The 24333-nt window shown below is 37.5% G+C and overlaps 1 protein-coding gene across 2 annotated transcripts; it reads left to right on the top strand.

Annotated features, from left to right (window-relative positions):
* The first annotated feature begins 168 nt into the window (after positions 1–168).
* On the top strand, positions 169–24119 carry LOC129243067 (uncharacterized). Of its 2 annotated transcripts, none has more exons than XM_054880159.1 (11): positions 169–784; positions 7360–7491; positions 9592–10071; positions 12824–15382; positions 15453–15564; positions 20970–21082; positions 21144–21363; positions 21462–21654; positions 21710–22200; positions 22256–23016; positions 23081–24119. In XM_054880159.1, the coding sequence occupies exons 2-11, from the start codon at positions 7375–7377 to the stop codon at positions 23384–23386; spliced, it is 5352 nt and encodes a 1783-aa protein (XP_054736134.1). In that variant the 5' UTR covers positions 169–784; positions 7360–7374; the 3' UTR covers positions 23387–24119. The 2 variants fall into 2 exon arrangements, with proteins under 2 accessions (XP_054736134.1, XP_054736133.1); XM_054880158.1 differs by having other exon boundaries at positions 9544–10071.
* Positions 24120–24333: the final 214 nt, after the last annotated feature.

The raw sequence follows: 24333 nt of genomic DNA, 5'->3' as shown, positions 1-24333 counted from the left end.
TGCAGTCGGTACTTTTCGACTTTTGCAACTACAATTAAGTGGCAACTATAATTTAATGTCAGAGGAAGTATAAGAATCAACAAAAACTATCTGACAACATGTACGTCAGAAATGAGCATATATGTACAAACAATCTGACGTTCGCTTTCGATTCCGCTTCGTACGGTTGCTCCTACAGATAGTTGAATTTTTTTGTACAAAAATACTATTAAAATTACGAGTAATGGGAAACTAATGTATTTAAGTGAAAGTGATAATGATAATTATATATTTTAACTTGAAAGTTTACTAAGTCAAGCTATTATTGAACGGTACTTTCAGGAAAACATTTGGTGGTACCACTATTTTTTTATTAGAATAATATACGCGCTCTTAGTGGGACCACTCGTTACTCCAAGAAAAAAACGGTTGTAAACAAAATGTCAAGTACAAATTGTTTACGGATTTACACGAAAGGAAAGATACAAAGAAAAATGTCAAAATTATCTTACCGGGTAGATGTCGCTGAGAGAACTTTTCGATGGCGGCCTTGGTGTGTAATCGAAGTTCGAAATTTCGAAACCGCAACAGCAAATGTCATCCGTCGCGGTGCGGTGCGAGGTAGTTTACTCCATTTTCACGCCATATTTGATTTCTACGCAAGAAGAAAGCTATTTTTATGTGAGATTTTTACTTGTTGGCGACATTATTGGAACTATATAAAATGTCCTTTGTGTAAAAACGGCTGTAAAAAATAATAGCATCGCAATTGTGAGGCATTGATTTCGTTATTGTGCCATTAAACGTAAGTTTTACAGGAGTTAATATTGTGTAATTTGTGGCAAAAGTTTTTTTGTTTTCGGGGTGGTTGTACTTCAATTTTGTTGAAAAGCCGAGGCTACATATGAATGGAAATCCGAATGCTTATAGTTGTGCAAAATAAAGCTGAGATCGAATTCCGAGACATTGTTTCAAAAATATACCTTATAAATAAATAATTCACAAAATTGGCTATTATTTGATTATATCTACCACAACTATACCTCTGTGGGTTTGCCCATGCATAAAACTGTGGTTTTAATTGCAAGTGTATGTTCTCTAGAAGGATTGGTGATAAATAAAGTTTTTGAAGTAAGAGCCTAAAACATTCCCCATAATATTCTGGATATGCTATTGAAGTGACTGTTGTTGGTGGCATATAACTATGGGTATTTTGGTTAAGGAAGTGCTGGTTATAATGGGTAGTGTTCTTGAAGAATCAATGTGCGAAAACCACTGCTGAGTATTCGAAAGTATGATGTTTTTATAATAACAGGAAACATTACATATAATATAATATATCTTCTGATAATACTGCTGAAGTGGCGGTAATTAGTCGAATATAAATCTAATACGTCCTTGTCACGTCGAACCAGCATTTGTGGGAATATAGTGTGCCATACACTTAGGTATTAAGCTCACACTTTTCTTACATTATTCATGTGGTAAATAAGGTCATGGATTTACTGGCGAAAAACGGAAGCTGTGAGAAATAGACAAAGGATAACTATTTGCTTTTGATCAAAAGTCATCAATTTCGTTACCCGACGTCAATGCCGTACAATTCTTAGATATATTGTAGTTAAATAGTTGTCGAGGAAGGGCAACACTTTGTTTTACGCTTTGTTTAATCCTTGTAATTTTTGATGTTTGATCTCGAAAAACTACCTTTTCTTTGCAATTATAAGAAGGCCCTTCCCCTAATCGTTCAGTCACCCCACCTAAAAGGTCAGCTGCCCACTGGTCCCAAACAGCACTTGACTGCAAGAGATTATGCTGTGCAGCTTAATGAAATCGTGCTTAAAAGGAGCATTTAAAGAGTTTTTAGTTAGATTATTTAGCTGCCTTACTCATTTTCAATTCACAATTGCATTACTTACTGAGTGGTTTGCTTTATGTTGATACAATTTTATAAAAAAAAAAATTTTGTTTACTGTAATCGAATAACAATCTTGTATATAAGTATAAGACCTTTCCCCTCGATCTTAATAACGTTTCTCAATTTATTAAATAAGAAAAGAAGCCTGATAATCTCATTAAACAATTTTAAGGCGATATCAATTGCCTATTGTTTTCCAATTCTCTGAAACAAATCTAGTTCATATACATGAGAAATTGTTTTATTATTTTCAAATACACATTTGTGTTTTTAAGTTAATATTCAATGTGGCGATGACTTCGCGAGTTGAACTACTTAGTCTTATACAGTAAGGTGTTATTAATAAACTATCAGCTCTTGACTGCACTTAATACTTTTCCCCTATCGTTAGTGTATGAAAATTAAGTGTTTATAGCACCTCTAGCACTTGAAACTCCCGAGTTTTCAGCGAGAGGTTAAGTAAAATGCACACAAAATAATTTTCGTAGAAATTAATTGGAGTATTTCGGTATAAACAAGTTATATCACATTTCCTAAATCGTTTATGTACTGGAACTAAACATTGCTTTGCTCTGTATCATCTTTATATCTGATTATTTAAATGCTGCTGTTAATTTCTTCGACACTTTATAAAAAATGCATTCATTTTGTTTGCTATTTTATATTTTTTTTTAACGCTTTGGCTATTTCATTCCTTTCATCGTTCAGTACTATATGTTTAATGTTATTGTTTTTGTAGCAGTAACTTACTCTACTACAACTATACCTATGTTTTATCATTCTCCACGCTGTGTCTTGGTCACATGTTGCTTGAATTAGTATAATTTTGTATAAAATTATTCCGAGCAATTTGCAGAGAATATGGTGTGTGTGGAACTCAATATTTTGTTAATAAATGTTACCTGGCTGAAAACAATTCAATCGAGTCTTTTTTTAAGTTTGTTCTGAGCTAAATTTTCTGCGTTCTAAGTCAATCATAATGGCATCGACAAAATTTTTCTAATTCTCTGAAAAAACAGTCTTGGCAATTTTGCTACATACATACATAGTTGAAAGGGCTTTTAAAATTCAAATTTGTATCTATAACTCCCTGGGTATTTAGTTTCATAATTTTTCTCTTATGGTTCATTATCTATGATTCCATCTTCATTTGAATTTTCATTTATTATGATAGCCTTAGTTGTGTTAACATTAAGTTTTAACTTGTTTCTTTTTAAATATTTATCTATGTTTTTTTAGTTAAGGGGTTACATCTAGTTAGAATTTTCAAAAAATCGATTTTTTTTTATTTCATTTTTGTAATGTACATATATTTAAGTAAACACTATGAAAATTTCAAGTCATTCCGAAGATTATTTTTGAAGTTATACGCATAAATGTAACGACGCGTCAGAGCACTTTAAATTAGCTTTTAAAACTTTAACCTTGTTTTTCTCAAAACTGTGTTTTGAAAGTCGGTGACCACGATTTCTCGGAAACGGCTAAACCGGTTAGTCTGAAATTTTTACACCGGCTTCTGAACTATATTTTCTAGTACTTAATCGAAGCTTTTTTAAAACCGATAAACATTTTTTTGTTTATACACAATTTAAGGCCAAAACTATTCCAAAAAATAGATTTTTTTTTTTGAGAAGCCGCCATTTTGTCAATAAATTTTTTTTTTGCTTATTCCTTCGATTAATTACAAGAATATACAATACTTTAATCAAATCCGTTAGGTTTTTTCATTTCAGATAATCCACTTCTGAGATATAGTGGTCACCGTAAAACGTCTTTTTTTGGAGGGGTTCCTGGAAATCTGCTGTAGCAGCTATAAAAACTGTTATTCTTGCAAATAAAATTTTTTTAAATATTATTCAAAGTTACCATAATATGTGTACAAAGGCTTAAAACAATTAATTCAGAAGTTTTCTCAGGAAAATTTTTTTAAAAACCTCATTTTTCAGGGCTTCTAACTAGATGTAACCCCTTAATGTTAATTTTTTCAATGCATTCGTTCGTTGAAATACAAGTTGTATACCGTAGAGTGTCATAATGTGAATATAAGTATTTCCAGCACAATCTTACAGAGTAGCATACACAATTCAGTGGAGATAATGTACAAGATGATTTGATATTATTAATTTAAATTGAATTTTAAATAATTGTATATACTTCGCACTTGCCCCTTTTGATCTAATCGATACAATGAAATGTAATATTTCTAAAAGCGTCTAATAAAGGATAATTCTATTTACGACATTAATTACAAAACAGCATGCGGGAATGGCAGTTCTGCTTTTTATGGTTTTGTCAATATGTCAATACTAGCAAACCCGGCCCCCTTCGCTGGGCACACTAAAATAGAATAGATATGATTTAGAACAGAAAATATATGGCTTTCATATTATTTATTTCTTTATTCTTTATTCAAGCGCTTTGGCATAAACAATATTTTTTGTTCTTCTATTTGTTTTTGAGTAAATATAAAATATAAATTGAAAATCAGGAAAAAGAAGATTGTTTTTAAATTTCAAATCAACGCATATGAATAAACAATCGTCTTTTTTCCTGATCATCCATGAATTTTTCGTTTCAATTTATATGTTTTATTAAGCATTGAGCTTTTTTAACCATTATCCATTTATATTTTTCAAAAAAAAAAACGAAAAAAATTGTTTTTTCCACGAACACATAATTTCATTCGGATTTCACATTAAATTCTCAAATTTCGTAAGAAATTATTCACTGTTCCAAAATCCACTCCAAAAAAATTCACAAACAATTTTTACATGTTGCACTTACGTTTTTTCCTTATGGCATCCAAATCAGAAAGAAATATTGACACATTGTAACTCACACTGTCAATTTGACAGTTCAGTTCCGCCTCAAGCGTTAAAAAAGTAAGCGACATTATGGCTGGCTCAAAAGAACGCTGTACCCGTTGCCACTGCTCCGAATTACAACCAAACTTTACGAAACCCATTTTCAATACTTACTTAACAATGTGCATAAGTTTGGTTTAATTCGGTGCAAAGACACGGCGGGTCCACGTTTTGGCATATATTTCGAGACCCTAGTCATCAATAGGCATGAAAATTACCCCGTATTAAAGCACTTTCATTTGATACCCATATTGTATAATACATACACAACCAAAGGTTACCCGGGTCCACGTTTTGACCTATATCTCGAGACCCCAGTCACATAGCGGCATGAAAAAGACTCTGTACTAAGGCTTTCACCAACAGCTTCAATTTGATATCCATATTGTACAAACACATTCTAGGCTCCACGTTTTGGTCTCTATCTCGAGACCCTAGTCACGGAGCGGCATGAAAAATACTCTGAACTAAAGCATTCACCAACAGCTTCCATTTGATACCCATATTGTACATACACGTCCGAAGGTTACCCGGGTCCACGTTTTGACCTATATCTCGAGACCCTATCTACCAATAGGTATTCAAACTATACAGAAATCTTCTTCAATACCTACTTAACAATGTGTGTAAGTTTGGTTTAATTCGGTTCAAAGACACGGTGGGTCCACGTTTTGGCATATATTGCGAGACCCTAGTCATCAATAGGTATGAAAATTACCCCCTATTAAAGCACTTATCAACAGCTTTCATTTGATATCCATATTGTACAAACACATTCTAGGGTCCACGTTTTGGTCTCTATCTCGAGACCCTAGTCACATAGCGGTATGAAAAATACTCTGAACTAAAGCATTCACCAACAGCTTCCATTTGATACCCATATTGTACATACACATCGGAAGGTTACCCGGGTCCACGTTTTGACCTATATCTCGAGACCCTATCTACCAATAGGTATCCAAACTATACGGAAACCATTTTCAATACCTCTTTAACAATGTGTGTAAGTTTGGTTTAATTCGGTTCAAAGACACGGCGGGTCCACGTTTTGGCATATATTTCGAGACCCTAGTCATCAATAGGTATGAAAATTACCCCGTATTAAAGCACTTATCAACAGCTTTCATTTGATACCCATATTGTACATACACAACCAAAGGTTACCCGGGTCAACGTTTTGACCTATATCTCGAGACCCCAGTCACGGAGCGGCATGAAAAATACTCTGTACTAAAGCATTCACCAACAGCTTCAATTTGATACCCATATTGTACATACACATCCGAAGGTTACCCGGGTCCACGTTTTGACCTATATCTCGAGCCCTATCCACCAATAGGTATCCAAACTATACGGAAACCATCTTCAATACCTTCTTAACAATGTGTGTAAGTTTGGTTTAATTCGGTGCAGACACGACCGGTTAGCGAACACACACAAAAAGTTGACTTTATTTTATATATAAGATTTTTTTCAGTTTGTGTCCGAAAAATCCAAATATCTTACGGAACCCTATTTTTTCCCAAAATAAAATGTAATCCATGTTACTCGTGGATAATGTAGTTTTCGAATGGTGAAAGAATTTTTAAAATCGGTCCAGTTTTGAGCCTATTCGTTACAAACAAACAAACAAACAAACAAACAAAGTTTTCCTCTTTATAATATTAGTATAGATATCTAGTTTATAACCGTTATGAACGTCCTCGACTTTGTCAAATATTTTGCAGCTGGTGCCTGTAACACTCCTAGACCTTTAGAGTGTGTACATTGGAGCACTGATTCAAATCGTGAGGAACTCATTTTGTAAAAACAACGTACGCTTTCTAAATTTCTCACAACACAAACGAATTTCACAAGCACATATTGCTTATTTACCAGCATTTACATTAAACAGACTGCAGTTGTCAAATTTGAAAATTAAGATCCCTGATACGGGGATCGACGTGGCGTACGTAGCCGCGCTTTCTAAACCAATATCCAGCTGAGAAGTACGGATGTTGACAAACATTTTCAATCAAGATAAGTTTGGGTAGATAGTCCGATGATATATAATATATCGCTTGAGTCGACGCTCTCTTGATCAGATCAGTGTCAGCAATTGTTTTTTTATTAACATGACGATATTGCAGGCTATGCTGCGTTGTAAATACTGGGGATATGCCTTTATCTCATAAGCAATTCTTGCGGTGCACATTGTAGGCAGCACTGTTAAGAAATAATGTGCCACTGTGCAATTTTCGCTATTGCCATCTCATAACGTTGATTACCCCATGGTCTGGGGTGCGTTGCAGTTAAATTTTGGCTTCGTCCTCCTCAGTAGGCTGCCGTATTTTTGAGCATAAACGAATATTAAACTACATCATCGCGTTGTTCAATCGTTATTGTCTATCTCAAATTGTAGCAACACTATCCAAATCGTGCTAATGTCGATAAAAGTAATCCATTCCAACTAGAAGCGCAGAACGGTTTTGTTTAAAACTACGATTCATTTAAGTGTTTACAGCTTTTGTTGCACTACTAAGGGAGTTTCTTTTAATACGTTTATTAGAATTCACATAAATCATATACAGTATTTCTTTATGTTTTCTAAATTAACAGATAAGGCCTCCTCCAATGGCGCAATATTATCAAATACAAAACCTGGACGACTTAAAGCAGATCTACGCAGATGTTCAAGTGGTACATGTTGCTAGTGAAGATGTTGGCGTTGGTAGCCATAACCGGCCGCAGGTTCATATATTTTTCTTTTCATAAATAAGATACATTTATAATGTATCCATAACTAATTTAATTATTAACCTTCCGTTAGGCACAGTGTCTTTTACAGAAAGAATAGGCGCTTGGTATCGAGTTGATTTAAATAAAGATTCGAATTAAATTAAAAAAGTTAATTAGGTCATTATTTTATAAACAAAATAAAACGAAATTCAATTTTAAAAAATTGTATTCAATATAAAATTATACTCAAGAAAACTCAGAAAAATGTGCTAATACATAAAATGATGAAGGATTGATGCAGCAAAAATTACTTGCATCATATAATACTATAATAATAACAATATCTATAAGTAGCGCCTAACGAAAGGTTAATGCCATATTTGTATTTTATATATGTTACAACTCACAGCCATGACAAACTTATCATCATAATTTAACAAAGGTTAGAAGTTTTAAGGTTGAGAGTAAAATATTATATAAGACCTAATTGTTTATATAAAGCGTTTTTCAGTAAGAGCGCTTCAACTTTTTTTTTTTTTTGAATAAAACACAAACGGTTTGACTTTTTTAACTAATTTTTTTTTTTATTATCGAGTTTGAACATTTACATTTAAGTATGAAATTCGATTTCTTTTGCATGACCACCGCGTGCACGTTTTACGAAGTCCAATCGTCGAACCCAATTTTCGACCACTCTTTTGCATAAATCGGCCGAAATTCCAGCAATTTCGCGTTCAATATTGGCTCTGAGCTCACAAATCGTCGCCGGCTTGTTACTGTAGACCAATGACTTCACATAACCCCAAAGAAAATAGTTTAGAGGCGTCAAATCACACAAGCGCGGCGGCCATTCGACCGGTCCATTTCTGGAAATAATGCGCTCATCGAACTTACTCTTCAACAAATCAATTGTAGCGTGTGCTGTGTGGCTTGTGGCCCCGTCCTGTTGAAACCACATGTCGTCTAAGTCCATACCATTCAATTGCGGCCAAAAATAATCTTTTATCATGTCGCGGTATCGATTTCCATTCACAGTAACGTGGCGATCGTTCTCGTCAACGAAAAAATATGGGCCAATTACGCCACCGGCATGTAAACCGCACCAAACAGTGATTTTTTCGGGATGCAACGGTGCCTCATGAATCACGTGTGGATTGCTTTATGCCCAGTAACGCATATTTTGCTTGTTGACAAAGCCATTGAGCCAAAAGTGAGCTTCATCACTGAAGATGATTTTTTGGAAAAAGTAGTTTTTAAAGTAGCAGCAACAGAACGATTATTTTCATAAAAAATTTGCACGATTTGCAATCGTTGCTCAAGTGTGTAGCGTTCCATGATGAAATGTATACTAATGAAGTTTACAAATGACAAGCGAAAAATAAAAAATATTGCGTCGTTCGCCCTGCCTATCGGAAAAAAGTTGAAGCGCACCTATTGAAAAACGCTATATATATATATATAATTGGCGCGTACACTCTTTTTGGGTGCTTGGCCGAGCTCCTCCTCCTATTTGTGGTGTGCGTCTTGAATACGGTTGTTTTGGTATTACTGATGGTTTTGGTATAACTTCAATCGATCACCGTAGAATACCTAGTTACGGTGGTATACTCGAATGTTATAAAAATTTTTTTAATTTATTTTTTCCAAGCGTTTTAAGTATTTGTCTTAATACTGGTAAGAGATAGAGATAAATATAACGTGTTGTACAAAATTTTTAAGTGTAGTACATAAAAAAAGCATGTGAAAACTATTTGGATATCTGACGTAAAAATTATAAAAATGGGGTTTCTTTCATCTATTTCGATTTATTTTTGGAAAAAAAAAATATTTATATTAATCTTATTAACATAAATATTTTTCACATGACCAAAACTACATAAAGACACCCGGCGCTGTAACATATAATACATCTTTATTGTGTTATATGGAAATCAATTTACCTACATAGCTATATTGCAACCGAAGTCAGTCCAGATTTTTTTAAGAAATCGTAATGATTTATACGAAAACCATTATTACATTATATCACTTTTTATTATCCTAACTTATTTTTATGAAATTCAGCAATTACTCTTACCGGATGAACAACTAATGCTCAATGATGGCCAACAGGTAGTTTACCAGGCAGCTAGTGTACCGGCGCAACAGCAGTACCAACAACAGCCGACAGCAACAACTACGCAATACATAATCGGTGATGAAATCTCCCAGCAGCAGCAACAGCAACAAGCAGTGCAACATCAACAACAAGTGATGTATGATCATCATCATCAACAACAGCAACAGCATTATGTGCATGAAGCCCAACAGATGCAACAGGATCATCACCAGTTGGCGCAGCAGACACAACAACAGCCGCAATTGTATTATACCACCGAGCAAATATTGCAACCAAATTCATTGGTGCAACAGCAACAGCAGCAAGAAATGCAGCATCAGCAACAACAACAGTTGCATGTGCAGCAGCAACAACAACAATACCAACAACAACAACAAATTGTGCATCAGCAACATTCAATGCAGGCGCCACAGCAACCTCAACAAATTGTTTATCGCATGCAAACGCAACAATCACAAACTCAACAAACCCAGGTAAATGATTTTTTTTTTTTTTTGTTTTTTTTTTTTTTTTTTTTTGTTTTTTAATTACTTCATCCACCCATGGCGGGAGCTGAATCACTAAATCATTCTGGCTGGAAATTTGATGACCTGGTTCCGGTTTTGGACTTTAGAATCGCCAGTAACTTGGGGTTATTGACAGTCGATATTTATGTATTTTATCGACTTTAATTATCAGTGGTAGTTTGACCTCCTTCGTTCAAGTCGAAAATAAGCTTGCCACGAATTCAGGGGAAATTTGGATGGTCCTTGCAGTGAAAAAGCGAGAAAGTCTAGAGAGTTTATCGTTCACTTTAGAACATAACCGATCTGGGCCATTGCCGGACGCCAATTTGAGCAATCGTCAGCATATGAGACCAATGAAGCTCACTCTGGTGGTTGAGAAAGTTTCGAAACATAAAATTAGACTAGCAAGGGAAGAAGGATAACATCTTGCGGCTCCCTTTGCTTTTTCGTCCTATATTTAAATATATTATATCGGTAATCACAGGTAATTTTCTGACCACCGATTCAGTCCCTTTGGGAGAGTAGATTGTTGATGTCAACTCGGTCTATTCGCGTGTTTATGGCGTTAAATGTTGTAGTGGTGCTGATGTTTCGTAAATACTCGGAGTAGAAGGGCTTGATGTGTCTCCACTATTGCGGAAAGAAAAGATATTAGGCAATATGACTCCCCATGGTTGAAGGGTATCCAGTTGGGGAATACTGCTGGAGTGACAGTCCTTGGCCGATTACACATCCGGGTCATTCCAGTAATGTGGAGGGAAAGTTAGATTTAACCTGACTTCTCGTGGGAACGTAGTGTGACCACTCTTCCTGCTTTATTCTTTTGATAATAAGGGTGGGTATGGACTGGTGGTAGACCTTTATGGGTGAACTACTACCGTTGGTGTATGTTTTTTAGCATCAACATGTTTACACCTTACAACGTCTGGATCAATGGCTTCAACGGCTTTTACCTTCTTAATGGCCACCTGCTCGCCATCGCTGGTGAAAGCAAGCGGTGCACTGTTGTTTAGCAGGTTGTTCAACCGTTGTTGCACCGGAGCTTGCAATATAAATTCTCGGCCGGAGAGCCTCACGAATTTCTTCGGGTTCAACGAAATATAATCACCGAATGTGATTGCTAATCTATCATTGTGTTTCTTCGACTTAGGCATATACCTTCCGGTGGGCCAAAGCTTACTCACCCCAGAGGTGAAGTTACAGGTCTGCTTATGTTGATTTACCAGTTGCCGAATTGAGATCCGTTGTTCGTAAGCCGACTCAATCAGTTTTGTTAAAGTTAATATGGGTACGGTGCTTCAAGAAAAGAAAGTCGGTAGCTATTGATGGATACGGTAATGAGAAATGGTCTGATGGAAGATATATCATAGGTCGCATTATTATGTTAGTAATCAGATCAGCGCTGGCAGCTGTTGTGTCAAGCGAGCTGCTGCAGTTGCCTATCGGGAGGCATCGTCGTTTACCGTTCTGAAGGTCCAATCGACTATTTGCTCTGGGAGAAGTTCCTCTAAGATCGTTTGGCAGGCTTGAATGCCAAAAAATCGTGGTGCACGTGAGTCACCAAATACCAATCGGCTTTCACCACAATGTGGTCGATGTTTTCATCGATAAGAAGTTATGGCACGGTATGCTATGCAACTGCTTTCAGATAACTCTTGTAGTTGTTGTTGTAGCAGTATTCATTCCCATGGCTGCTCCATTCTATGTTACCGGAATGACTCATGTTTTTTCCCGACCAAGGGCTGCCGCCCCAGTAAATTAGCCCTGTCTAGTGTATCGTACCTCAGATAGCTCTTCTTCGCTCAGAATCCGGTGCACAACTTGTTGTCATCCAAAACCAAAGACTGCATTCATAATTTCGAATCGAATATCATTAATTCGCTCTAATTTGAACATCTGAAATTTCTTCTTCTAACAACTTAATCTAGACACCATTTTTCACTAAAATAATAAAAATCACTATGACCCGGACACTGCCAACTTTTGTTTATAAGTGTATATAACTGACGCTATTAGAACAAAATTGTCTATCATTGGTGTCCAAAGTGGATTTCGAACCCGGAGTTATATATTAACACTTGAATACTACTTCCAACTATACAGGGTGCGTGCGGTATTTGACGAGTTTTTTACACAATATTGACTTATTATATATCTATAAAATCATTCAATAAAATTTCTATTAGCTGTAATGACCTTGACCGGATCAAATGCTCCCAATTCCCTTTGACTGCAACGGTATTAATTGCAACCTTCAGAGAGAAAATGGTGTTATGAAGATACTTATTGGTTTCACGCGCTACTACGTGTCATACGTAGTAATCCAAGGGAATAAGTTGTGGGATATTAGGTGGCATAAGCGCGGTGTTAATTTTCAGCCATCCAATCTTGTGTCACCATCGCTTTGCAACCGATTCTGGATTCTGATGCTTCCAATTCACGACGAACCTTGTGAACAAATGAACGGGCGCACTTAAGAAGATAGATTTCTAAATCGGTGTAAGAACAAAAAGAAAAAAATGTTTTCCGGAAGTTATAGTCACAGTATGCATGTCCTCAAATACCGTATGCACCACGCATATAAAACTATATTTTGGCACAAAAGACCATGAGATCGAAGTGCAAACCTCTTATAAACTCTATATTTTTGTTTTATGTATGTGGTAATAGGGAAGACTGCATTTTTAAAACCGTTAATAAAATCTATATTTTATTCCAGATGCTTAACAATGCGCACGTTATATTACAACAGCCGTCGGGCCAGCAAGTTTTAATTCAATCCCCGCAACATCCAGAAATAATTATGCGTCAACCGATGCCCCAACAACGTATCATCTACAACACAAATCGTGTCTTGTACACACCACAGCAGCAACAACAACCTCAAACTCAAACTGTGCTTCAGCAGTCTCCTCAATCGCACCAGCAACATCCTCCACAGCAGCAGCATATACAATTACAAGCTTCTCCCACCACCAGTCCTATGCACACGACTGCACGTCTCGTTCAAACTCGTGTAGGTGCACCGCCTCAAGAGACGGTCCAGCAACATCAACAACCTCAGACACAGCAAAATGTTGTGTTTCATCCCATTCAGGCTACTACAGTCCAGAATCCTCAGCAAGTAAAGCCACCACTGCAACAGCAATCTCAAATGCAATTGCAGCAACAGCCACAGCAGCACTTAGTAGCCACAACGATGGGTGGGGGAGTGACTGGAGGTGGGGTAATGCGCGGTGGAATACGTAATAAATCGCCTCGTGGTGGTGGCGCCATTGGAGGTACACACACTCTGATCGCGCGCATGCCGGTCGCATCGGTAGGTCGGGCTGTACGACCACAGGTGCCTACACCAATGCAGCCACAACAGCACCAGCAAGCACCTCGTGCTACTCGGCCCAGAGGAGGAGCCAGTGGCAGCACACGAGCACGTGGGGCAGCTCGTGGAGGGCGTGCAGGTGGTGCGCTCGCGGGTAGAGGCACACAAGTAGCCACAACAATAGTACAACAACAATCTCAACAGTTACATCCGCAACAACAAATATCACCGTCACAACAACTCCTACAGAACGCAGTGGTCCAAGGCAAAAATATCACAATTCTAAATCAACAGGGTCAAGTAAAACACATATACCGCAGCATAACGGATACGCCACAACAGTTGCAATTAGTAGCAGGTTCCTCGCAGCAACCACAACGTACAACACAGCTAGTAGCAACCCGTTTTCGTGCACCAATAGTAACTGCCGGTGCGAGTGCTGGCAACGGTAACAGTGCTGGTAGTAGCAGTGGTAATTACGAACTGGACTTAGAGGATAGTATTCAAGCGGTTGTGGTAAAGAAGGATCAGCAAAAACCGGCTGGATCGGTAGCGAACGTTACAACGCCTGCGGGTACTACTCTGACAAGCTACTACGCCAAAGAGGATGATGACACACGTTTAGTGCGTACACAAAATGGCACATGCATTACCTTGGCCGAGTATCGCAAACGACATCCACCTACTCCCGGCTCATCCACTACCACTACAGCCACAATTTTGCAGATGAAGACACCATTACGTGCGAGTGGACCTCAACCTCCCACTAAAATGCTACCGGCGCATACTTCCGGAAATGCTGGAATGGTGCCGATTGCGCGTGTTGCCCCGCAACAAGTTCAACCGCCTCAACTATCCCAACAATCGCAACCACCGATGCCAACCGCAACGTCGTCTTCAGCCGTGCATCGCACATCGCACAACAACTACGAGATTCACACTCAACATGTCATGCAGAATCGTAACAACACGCAAATGGCAGAAAAAGATCGAAATAGTGCTAAAATGTTGGTTATACTGGTGTCAGGAGAGCAGCGACTAATCACATTTACATTACCGCGTGAGTCATGCACGGTTCAAGATCTACTCGAACAAGTTGGGGTGCCATTTGATAGTTCAACTACGATTCAGTGCGTAGAAAATCCTGGAGCCAACATTGATTTTGTCGTTACCGTAGGCTTTTCAGTCCAAGAATCTGCAAGCGAACTTATATCACGCGCAGAGCAAACTTTACAAATGAATAGGCAACAAGATACAACGGGTAGTAGCAACATAAGCTCATCTAATGCTTCTTCAGTTGCTAGTGGAGGAAATACAAATGTCTCGCATGGAACCATCACACAATCAAGCTCCACAGGTAGTTACGGAAATTTGGCAAGTAGCTCAGCGCAAACCGCAAATTCTACTGTTATTTCTGAATCGGCACATAAAGAGGGAAATAGTAATATTTCCGGATCAAATATCACTAATAGCAAATCTACTACATGTCCAGCCGCAATAGAGGAGGTGCCCCGAAAAATTATACAAGGGTTTCTCGCTGTATGTCAAAGCTGTGGCTTCAGCGGATACGATCATGCTAAGTGCGAACGTTGTAAACGCGTTTTTCTCGAGCCACCAAAGCGAGTGCCATGTGTCAAGAATTTAGGTACTAATAATTCTTCAGCAACTAGCGACACGTCTTTACCGAAAGTCATTGGCAGCAGTGAACTTACGGCAAGCGACAAACGCCGTGGCAGTGATATATTAGCGCGAACACAAGCTAAAAATTCGCTTGGTTCACTCAGTAGTAGCGGAACTAATAGTGGTACTTCGTCGCGTGGACGTGGGAGTCTCAGTGTTGCTGCACGGGGACGTGGTACTCGGAGTGGGCGTCGAGCAGCCGAGGTTGAACCTGTAATTCTCACACTAAGCAGTGATGAAGAAGATGATGACGAATCATCTAATAAAGCTCAAGGATCGGTGAGTACACAATCGGAATTCCCCAAAAATAAATACTTATTAAAAATTAATTAATTAATTGATTTTACAGTTTTCATCAAATTCTAATGCCGCAAATCCTTCGAGCTGCAAGACACAAGCTTACGAACCGTTAGGTTTTGAGCCTACAATGCCAGACCTAGATGAAAGCGCCATTTATGCGGGTAAGTTTTTAACTCCTGTGGTCGCTGTATACTGTTGAAAAATATGCGTTTCAATGTTAAAAGCCCATAGGAAAAGGCATTTTATGGTCTGAGAAAGATATATATATTTATATATATAGGTGGTTAATAACTTCAAACCTTTTAAATCACCTGATCCGACGAGACCATAGCTCTTAATCGGTTTTAAAATCTCCCTCAGGCTTTCAAATACCCCTGCGAAGTGGAGACAAACCAATATAGTTTTTATTCCCAAAGCCGGCAAGATTTCGCATGCCCTTTCGAAGGACTTAAGACCAATCAGCTTGTCATTGTTCCTTCTAAAAACTTGGTCGATCTTCACATGGAAGGTTGCTGGAACATTGGTAATTTGTCGGCTGCTCAACATGCTTATGCTAAGGGCAGCTCAATCAATACTGGTCCTGCACTCACCTGTGGATACTTTGAAAAATCTTTCTCGGCTAAAAAATATGCTCTAGCAGGCTTCCTAAATATTGAATGTGCATTTAATAATATCTCTCCAGGGAAAAATCTCTCGGCCCTTTGTAAGGTTGGACTTGATGTGTCAATTAGACTACTAGTACGTGACCTACTAGTTAATCGGAAAATAAATTCCATATTAGGTGCATCTTGCACCGGTCGCACATTTTTCAGAAGAACTCTTAACGAGATGTCCGACAAAAATGTGACTGCCATGCCTAAAACAAAATGGTTTAACGAGGAGTAGCAGGTAAACTACTACTGTGGTATCACAATGGATCGGCAACGGTCTATATGAGTTGGTTCAGAGACCGACTGCCACTTCTACTAATAAACTTATTATAGAATATCTAAATGATATACAATGTACGTAGCAACAGGCACAGCGACAGGCTTTCATTATTAAATGAGATCGGTAGTCGTGCTTTCATAGCTTGATTTCCAGAAGGAAATTTATTTTAATAAAACGAATCCTGAAATCGCAAAGAACTAAGATTCACTTCAGATGTTTTAAAGAATAAAAGTTCTTCGTTGTAATAAAAAGTCTAAGGAGATTTTATGTCTCGTAAAATGTTAAATTCTTATTTATTTCAACCTTATCATAGGAACCGTAGACTCGATGTTCTGAGAATTTATAAATTTGCCCTATATTATTCGAATAGCTACGAACGTACATTCAAAATTCGTAGATTGACATCCATTTAATCTACTTATTTACGTCATATTGTATATCGTTATTGCTATCGTAGTAGAAAATTTAAAAATGCTGATAGGAATAAAAAATACGCCCAATTTTAATGAGTTGAAGGAAGTGGTCATCATGCAGACCGTTATAGATATCTGCATGCACGGTATCACAGGGAAATCAAGTGTAGGAATACCTGCTGCTAACGAAGTATTAATAATTAATAATGAGTCCGGTCCAGATATATCGATGCTATCAGAGACCTGCTGTTTTTTCCTACCGAGACGTTCTCTAATTATCCAGAAGCGACCCAAGAAAAGTGGTCATAATACTCATATGGAGCGTCAAAAGGTGTTTTCGAATAAAAGAGACTGCAACAAGAGGAAGAACTAGATAACCTAGTATGCAGCGAATGGTGCAGTAAAGAAGTTGTGCGTATAATGAAGAAGATCATTATATGCAAATGGATGATAAACGTTTAATATTTTCGTTAATAGAAGGTTATTCCACAAACATCATCCATCACACGATAATGAAGGCCGACCACTATTATATAATACAAAGCTGCAGCAACATTAACAATTTGGCATACCTTCAAGGGTTCGTAATACAATTCGCGACTCCCTAGAGGGGATCTAAAACGACCATCAATTGCTCGATCTACAAGTTTTGAGGGGCATGTGAAAAGGCAGTTACTTCCAGGGCTGACCAAGGGATGTGAACAAAAGCGTCATCATTCAAGGTTTCAAGCCGTATTTAGTTCCCAATTGCTCAAATGTGTAAACATACCTCAAAGTCAAGTGTTTCGTCTACTAAATATTTTCTCTCAAAAAGAGTCACGCAAAACTCTCTCTCAAAAGAGTCACATTCCATATACATATGTAAATCGTGGTTGCTTACAGCATACATACTGTGCGTTTATGTAGCGAATTTTTATTTTAATGTAGTATGACCGCATAAGTTTGGTGCCAGCTAACCCCCCATAGCTAGCTTTAGCACTTCATTTCTAAGCTTCTCTTGGATTTTGTGTTGTCCCATAGCAAGGAAGTGCTGGGGTCCTATTAATCACGAGGCCGCAGCCCTTCTTGCCAATGCGTCCGCTAATTCGTCCCATTTATTCACCTGTGTCCTAACAGATTCCGTTTCTCGACCAGTGAGGACTTAAACTTACAGGATGACAAAGCCTTGAGTGCCGTCTGACTTTCGCTCATTCCGGAAGTTCCTGTCTAAGTTAATCTCTGCACATAGACTGATGGCATACTCCTCCGCTTGGAAGATGTTTGGAAAACTACCCATCGGCACATAACGATTGATTTTGCGGCCATATATTGCAGCGCCTATGCATTCTTTTCGAATTTTATGAATTTAGTGATATCATCTCTTTCTTAGCTGGATTACTACCTTTGTACTAATTTATGATTAACGAAGATGATAAATCAAACGGTAAATTAATTAATTAAACTAATATTTTTATTAAAAGATAAATCTTGCTCGTCTCATCAGCCTGAGGTAATTCCGCTTATTCGTGAAATGCTAGCTTTGAAACATACTTATTCTTCTTAATTGGTGTGATAACCGCTTACACGATTTTGACCGAGTTTAACAAAGCGCGGCAGTCGTTTCTTTCTCGTGCTACCTGGCGCCATTTGGGCACACCAAGTGAAGCCAAGTTCTTCTCTACCTGATCTTTCCAACGCAGAGGGGGCCTTCCTCTTCCTCTGCTACCACCAGCTAAAACCGCATCGAATACTTTTAGAGCCGGAGCGTTTGTATCCATTCGGACGACATGACCCAGCCAACGTAGCCGCTGGATCTTTATTCGCTACGTTATGCCTATGTCGTCGCAAAGCTCATACAGCTCATCGTTCCATCGTCTGCGATATTCGCCGTCGCCAACGTGCAAAAGTCTAAAAATCTTCCGCAGAATCTTTTTCTCAAACACTCCAAGCGACGCTTCATCGGATATTCGGATATTGTCATCGTCCACGCTTCTGCGCCATAACGAAGTCATTTACAACCTCGAAATCATAAATATCAACAGTGACGTGGATGCCGATACGCGATTGCGCCGACTGTTTGTTTAATGACAGGAAAAGGCAGAACTAACAGCGCGGTTTCAAGGCCGATGATGTCAATATCATCGGAATACGCCAACAATTGTACGCTCTTATAAAATATTGAGCCTGAGCGATTAAGTTTTGCAGAGTACAGCATCACCTTTCTTATGTATTAGGCAGAGTACATTTAAGTTCCAATCGGTAGGCATCCTTTCATTTGACCATATTTTGCATAGAATTTGATGCATGCACCTTACCAGCTCCTCGCCGCCATGTTTGAATAGCTCAGGTGACAGTCCGTCGGCGCCCGCGCCTTCGTTGTTCATTAGTCGCGTTATCGCTATTCTCACCACGTCATGGTCGGGTAGCGGAACGACAATTCCGCCGTCAACGATTGGGGTATCAGGATCTTCACATTCTCTGTGACATGTGCAGCTATCCTATTTAACAGGTTCGAGAAGTGTTCCATCCATAATTCAAGATCGCCGTCTTTGTTCTTATGGCAGATGTAGATAGTACAGCTCGACCTCGTTAGGTTGTTTCAACTTTCTTTGCTTACTTTTGACGTTCTTTTGCATTTGGCATTAATTATAAATTTATTTCTGTTAGTTTGGTTATGCTCTTTTGCGGATTTATAATCATTAACCCAAGTACATTTTAAAACAAAAAAATCAAAATACCGACATATATGCCGACTATAACATGAACTATATATATGTATATATAATTGGCGCGTACACTCTTTTTGGGTGTTTGGCCGAGCTCCTACTCATATTTGTGGCGTACGTCTTAATGTTGTTCCTTAAATGGAGGGACCTACAGTTTCAAGCCGACTCCAAACGGCAGATATTTTTATGAAGAGCTTTCATGGCAGAAATACACTCGGGGGCTTGCCATTGCCTGCCGAGGGACGACTGATATTAGAAAAATGTTTTTCTTAATTTTGATGTTTCACCGAGATTCGAACCTACGTTCTCTCTGTGAATTCCGAATGGTAGGCACGCACCAAACCATTCGGCTACGGCGGCCGCCAACATGACATGAAACACTATGACAAAATTAATTAAAAAAGTCTTGGCGCTACCAATCAATGATTATTGGTACCAGTATTGGTAATCTGAGCGAAGGAATTGTTTGTTTTTTCTCACTGTTCAAACGTTATTAACAAAAAATACCTTTATAAAGTTACTCTTTTCTATCACAAAATGTAAAAAACACTTTCTTTTGAAACTTTTCACTTTTTTACTCCATGTAACATTTTAACTATAATTTCTACATAAACTCAGTAAATATTGGCAGTAACTGAAATATATTGCTGATAAAAATGTGTGTAATGTTTGATCGCCGATCGAAAAATTAACCAAATCATACACTAGAAGAAAATGTTCTTGAAATTACTTACGTACTTTTTTCCTTCACTTTTTGATATATCAACCTTAAGCTTCCTCGCTATCAAATGCCAATTGTCAAACGCATTATTATTTTTCTTCAGTACATCAAATTGCCAATCTTGTCACGACGCTCCATTAGCGCTAAGACGCTTTCATTGCATTTACGAAAATAAAATATACGTGAAGCTGCCAACTGAACAAACAATATGCTCGGTGTGAAGACCCCTTTTATATTGCATTTCAACAAACATATGATTTTGATGGTAGTAAAGAATTTTTTTTGTGGATGGCAATGCCTGTGCGAAACTCGAATTCAGTAATTTTATTCGAATGCCGCCTGGTGTCGCCTTTCGCAAACGTCGTCGCCATCATTTCGGGAAGTGAAAAGCAAAGCAAAGTTACAAAATTCGATGATAAATTGTTATTTGCATCGCAACGTAAAAATTATGAAAATATATTTTAATGCATAGAAAAGCGTGATTTTTATTATATAAAACTTTTGAACAAAGCGATGGAGCTGGAAGGTAGGCTTTTTAAGAGAATAAACCTAACTTTAAAGCTGCCAGAATCAATGCCGCTACTCACTTAAACGTCATATGAAGATAGGGGGAAATGTAAAAAAAAACGTGTAGAATTAGAAAACGCTGCAACCAAGGTGCTGCTTGAAATAATAATATAAATATTTTATTTTATAATACAAAATTAAATCAGACGGGAGTAACCTAAAATATTAAGAGCCAACATATGCCACGAAGTTATAAACAAATTCCTGTTTATTGTATTTTCAATTCATAGATTTTCAGCGGGATGATGTGACTGATCTATCAAATTGCACGGACAAATTGAGTACAACGTTGCAGTGCAAAGTTGTGCGAATAGGAACATATCGCTTTGAGCCAAAAGAACCGGTAAGTGCTATATCGGGGATGGGAATTGAATGATTAAAACACATGTTATAAATATTTGTAGGTGACATTTACATCCAAAGGGGTGTGCCTTGTGGCGCCGCTAGTAAGCAATCCAAATGAGAGTTTCCCATTGCATATACATAAACGTGAAGTAGTAAAAATCATCGCTCATTTCTCGAAAGTTTCCGAGTCAATGTTGTGTTTCTATACATTGCGCAACTGTGCCCAGTATATAAAGAACAGTTTAGAAATGAAAGATAATGGCTTACCTCTGGATGGATGTATGTATGAAAATGAAAAATATGAATTAATTCAATCAAGAAATTTTACTTTTTCCGTTTCCGGATGTAAATTTTAATTAATTTTTTACAATTTGTAGCTTCTTACTTCTCGCCAAATGGTCCATATCAAGTCCGTAAAATTATATTACAATTTAGCACGTGTTCCGATCAATCGTGCAATGTTATAAAATCTATTTGGGATTTCTTCGATGAAATATCCGATGTAGATGCACATGACTTGCTACAACGGGCAGAAGCTGCCGATCGTCAAATTGCTAATAAGGCGAACGAGTAAGATTAGAATAAAATTTGAATTTTATATTCAGCTAATAAAATGCAATTACAGAGCCACCACCAGTGCATCCGTCACCAAAACTCAACTGAATTCCAATGAAATACGTCAGTTACTGATTTATCCGCCTGGTAAGGGAGGTATTTCGATAAATACCGAAGATTACCTTTGCTTGGCGACAGATCAATATTTAAACGATATTATAATCGATTTTTATCTAAAATGGGTACATAATAATATTGTGCCACAAGCGCAACGTGAACGAGCTTTTATTTTTAGTACATTCTTCTATAAGCGCTTAACAACGCTCACACGTCACCATCACAACACAGACAAAGATGTGAAACAGACCGCAGCGCAAAAACGGCATGCCCGTGTTCAGAACTGGACAAAAAATGTAAATCTATTTGAAAAGGATTTTATCATTATACCCATCAATGAGCAGTCACATTGGTTCCTAGCTATTATTTGTTTCCCGAAGCTAAAAGGTCCCGTCACATATGATACGAATATGCCCGTGGAACCGCAGCAATTGAAGAAACAAAGTAAATACATATAATAATTGAAAAAAAATTGTATTTAAAAACTCTTTATTAACAGAAGGAAAAAAGGTATCTCTACAAATTGGCAATACGACCATTACACCACTCTCCAAACGTGAAAGCAGTAATATGCTGGCCGAAGTGTGTGGAGTTGGGGATGATGATAGCGAGCGTGATGAAGCAGAAGGCGACGAAAGTGATTTAGCATCAGAAGATAGCGATTTTGATAGTGGAGCCAGCGCATCTGCAGTGTCGGTTGCAGCAACTGCAGCAGGGGCACCAGCAAACAACAACTCTAATGCTAGTAATAGTAGTGGAGTTAAGTCGCAAGCAATTAAACAGCCGTTAATATTAATTTTTGATTCGTTGGCGGGTGCGTCACGCAGTCGAGTTGTTGCGACATTACGAGACTATTTGTCGTGTGAATATCGTGCCAAAATGCCAGATGTCACTCCTCATGTTTTCAATAAAGATAATATGCCAGGTCATTGCGTGAAGGTGCCACAGCAGAATAACTTTACCGACTGCGGTCTTTATCTATTGCAATACGTGGAACATTTTTTCAAGGATCCCATTAGAGATTACAGACTGCCGATCAAACAGTTAAGTGCTTGGTTCGATACTATAACGGTAACGCGCAAACGTGAAGACATTTCACAGTTATTACAACAATTAATGAACGAACGTAACGGGCCAAATCATCAAGTTATTTTACCGGAAATACCTTTGCCTACACTGAATGGACAACTCGTCGAACCTCCTGAGGGCTATAATATAGAATTTGAGGAGGAGGAAACCGGTGACGATGTTGCAGAGGAGGTATAATTACAGTATTTATTCTTAAAATGGGGAATATACATTTCTTAATATTTCAATATTTTAGGACGATGATAATACAGCAAGCTCAAGTGTAGATGGTGTAGGTAACGATGCAGATGGTACCGCCAGTAGTACACATACTGAAGAGTTGGTGAGTGTTAAAGTGCCAACAACAAAGGCTGTGACAACAACGGCTTTAGTGCCAACGCAGGGTCGAAAAATCGTTGTAAAACGACGAATGCAACTAGTAAGCGCAACAGTGGGCAGCAACAATAATGAAAGTTTAGGGACGGTAACATCAGCAGCAACAGGAGGTCCGGGCCAAAGCATACGTAGTGGGAGTCAAACTAAATACCGCAAATTCGAATAGATGGCGCAATTTGTAACAGTGGCAGATTGGAAATATTATATAAGTGTTTCATGTATGACTACACCTACGACCTTTGAAAATATGATATGTTAAAAGCATTGATTCAAGAAGTGATTAAAATAGACATTAGTTTAAACAAAGAGGACATTTTTGCATATTTAATCCACAACTTTTCTGTTATCATCGTTCATGTGCTTTATAAGATAGTTTTATATATCTTAGGCTACTAATTTTTTACGAGTAATTTGTGTGTATAAAGGAAAGGATAAAAAGTAAATCACTGGATGACTGCTGGCAAGATTAATTTTTAGTTACATAAATAGATATATTAAGTAATGAACATAAATTAAAGATGAAACTCATTTTTATTATTTAAAACTATTTGAAATTTCATGCACTGTTCCAATTGAAAATAAAACTAGAACTATTAAAAGAATTCTTGCAACATTTTATTACATATACGCTGATGTAGCTAAAAGTAGTGAAAAGTAAAAATTGAATTATTTTTGTATGACCATTATTTTGCCGGACAAAATTCTTCATCTTATTAAAGCAAGAACAAATATTTGTATATAATGGGGTACAATAAATATAATTAAAATTAGTTTAAGTGTGCATTTCTGTATTAAAAAAGTAATGGAACAAGTAAAGAATAAGCACCGACCTTTTAACAAAATGAGGTGCAGTAGAACTTTTTATGCTGATTACAACGGTACAACTGTAGAAAAAATTATGTAAAGCGTAGTTAGATTCGTTCAATGGAGGCTTGTTTTCAAAGTCGATAGCGATAGAGAGATGGTATTTCGAATGAAAGGTAATTTAATAAAATTGTATTAATTGGGGAATTTTCTAAACAAAAACGTTTGTAATCTTTCGATTTTTTGTATTTTATTCATAAAAACTATATTTTTTTTTAAATTGAATGAAAACTTCAAAAGTGTTTGCAT

The sequence above is a fragment of the Anastrepha obliqua genome, chromosome 3 (assembly GCF_027943255.1).
Source record: "Anastrepha obliqua isolate idAnaObli1 chromosome 3, idAnaObli1_1.0, whole genome shotgun sequence".
Lineage (NCBI taxonomy): Eukaryota > Metazoa > Arthropoda > Insecta > Diptera > Tephritidae > Anastrepha > Anastrepha obliqua.
The sequence above is the reverse complement of the archived record's forward strand: the minus strand, read 5'-3'. Positions and strand labels throughout refer to the sequence as shown.

What these genes read in the sequence shown, in the direction of transcription:
- LOC129243067 (XM_054880158.1), top strand. Translation starts at nt 7,375, where the DNA reads ATGGCGCAATATTATCAAATACAAAACCTGGACGACTTAAAGCAGATC. An exon ending in TGGCTTACCTCTGGATGGAT is followed by an intron (nt 21,364 to 21,461) that starts GTATGTATGAAA and finishes TACAATTTGTAG; the next exon opens with CTTCTTACTTCTCGCCAAAT. An exon ending in GCAGCAATTGAAGAAACAAA is followed by an intron (nt 22,201 to 22,255) that starts GTAAATACATAT and finishes CTTTATTAACAG; the next exon opens with AAGGAAAAAAGGTATCTCTA.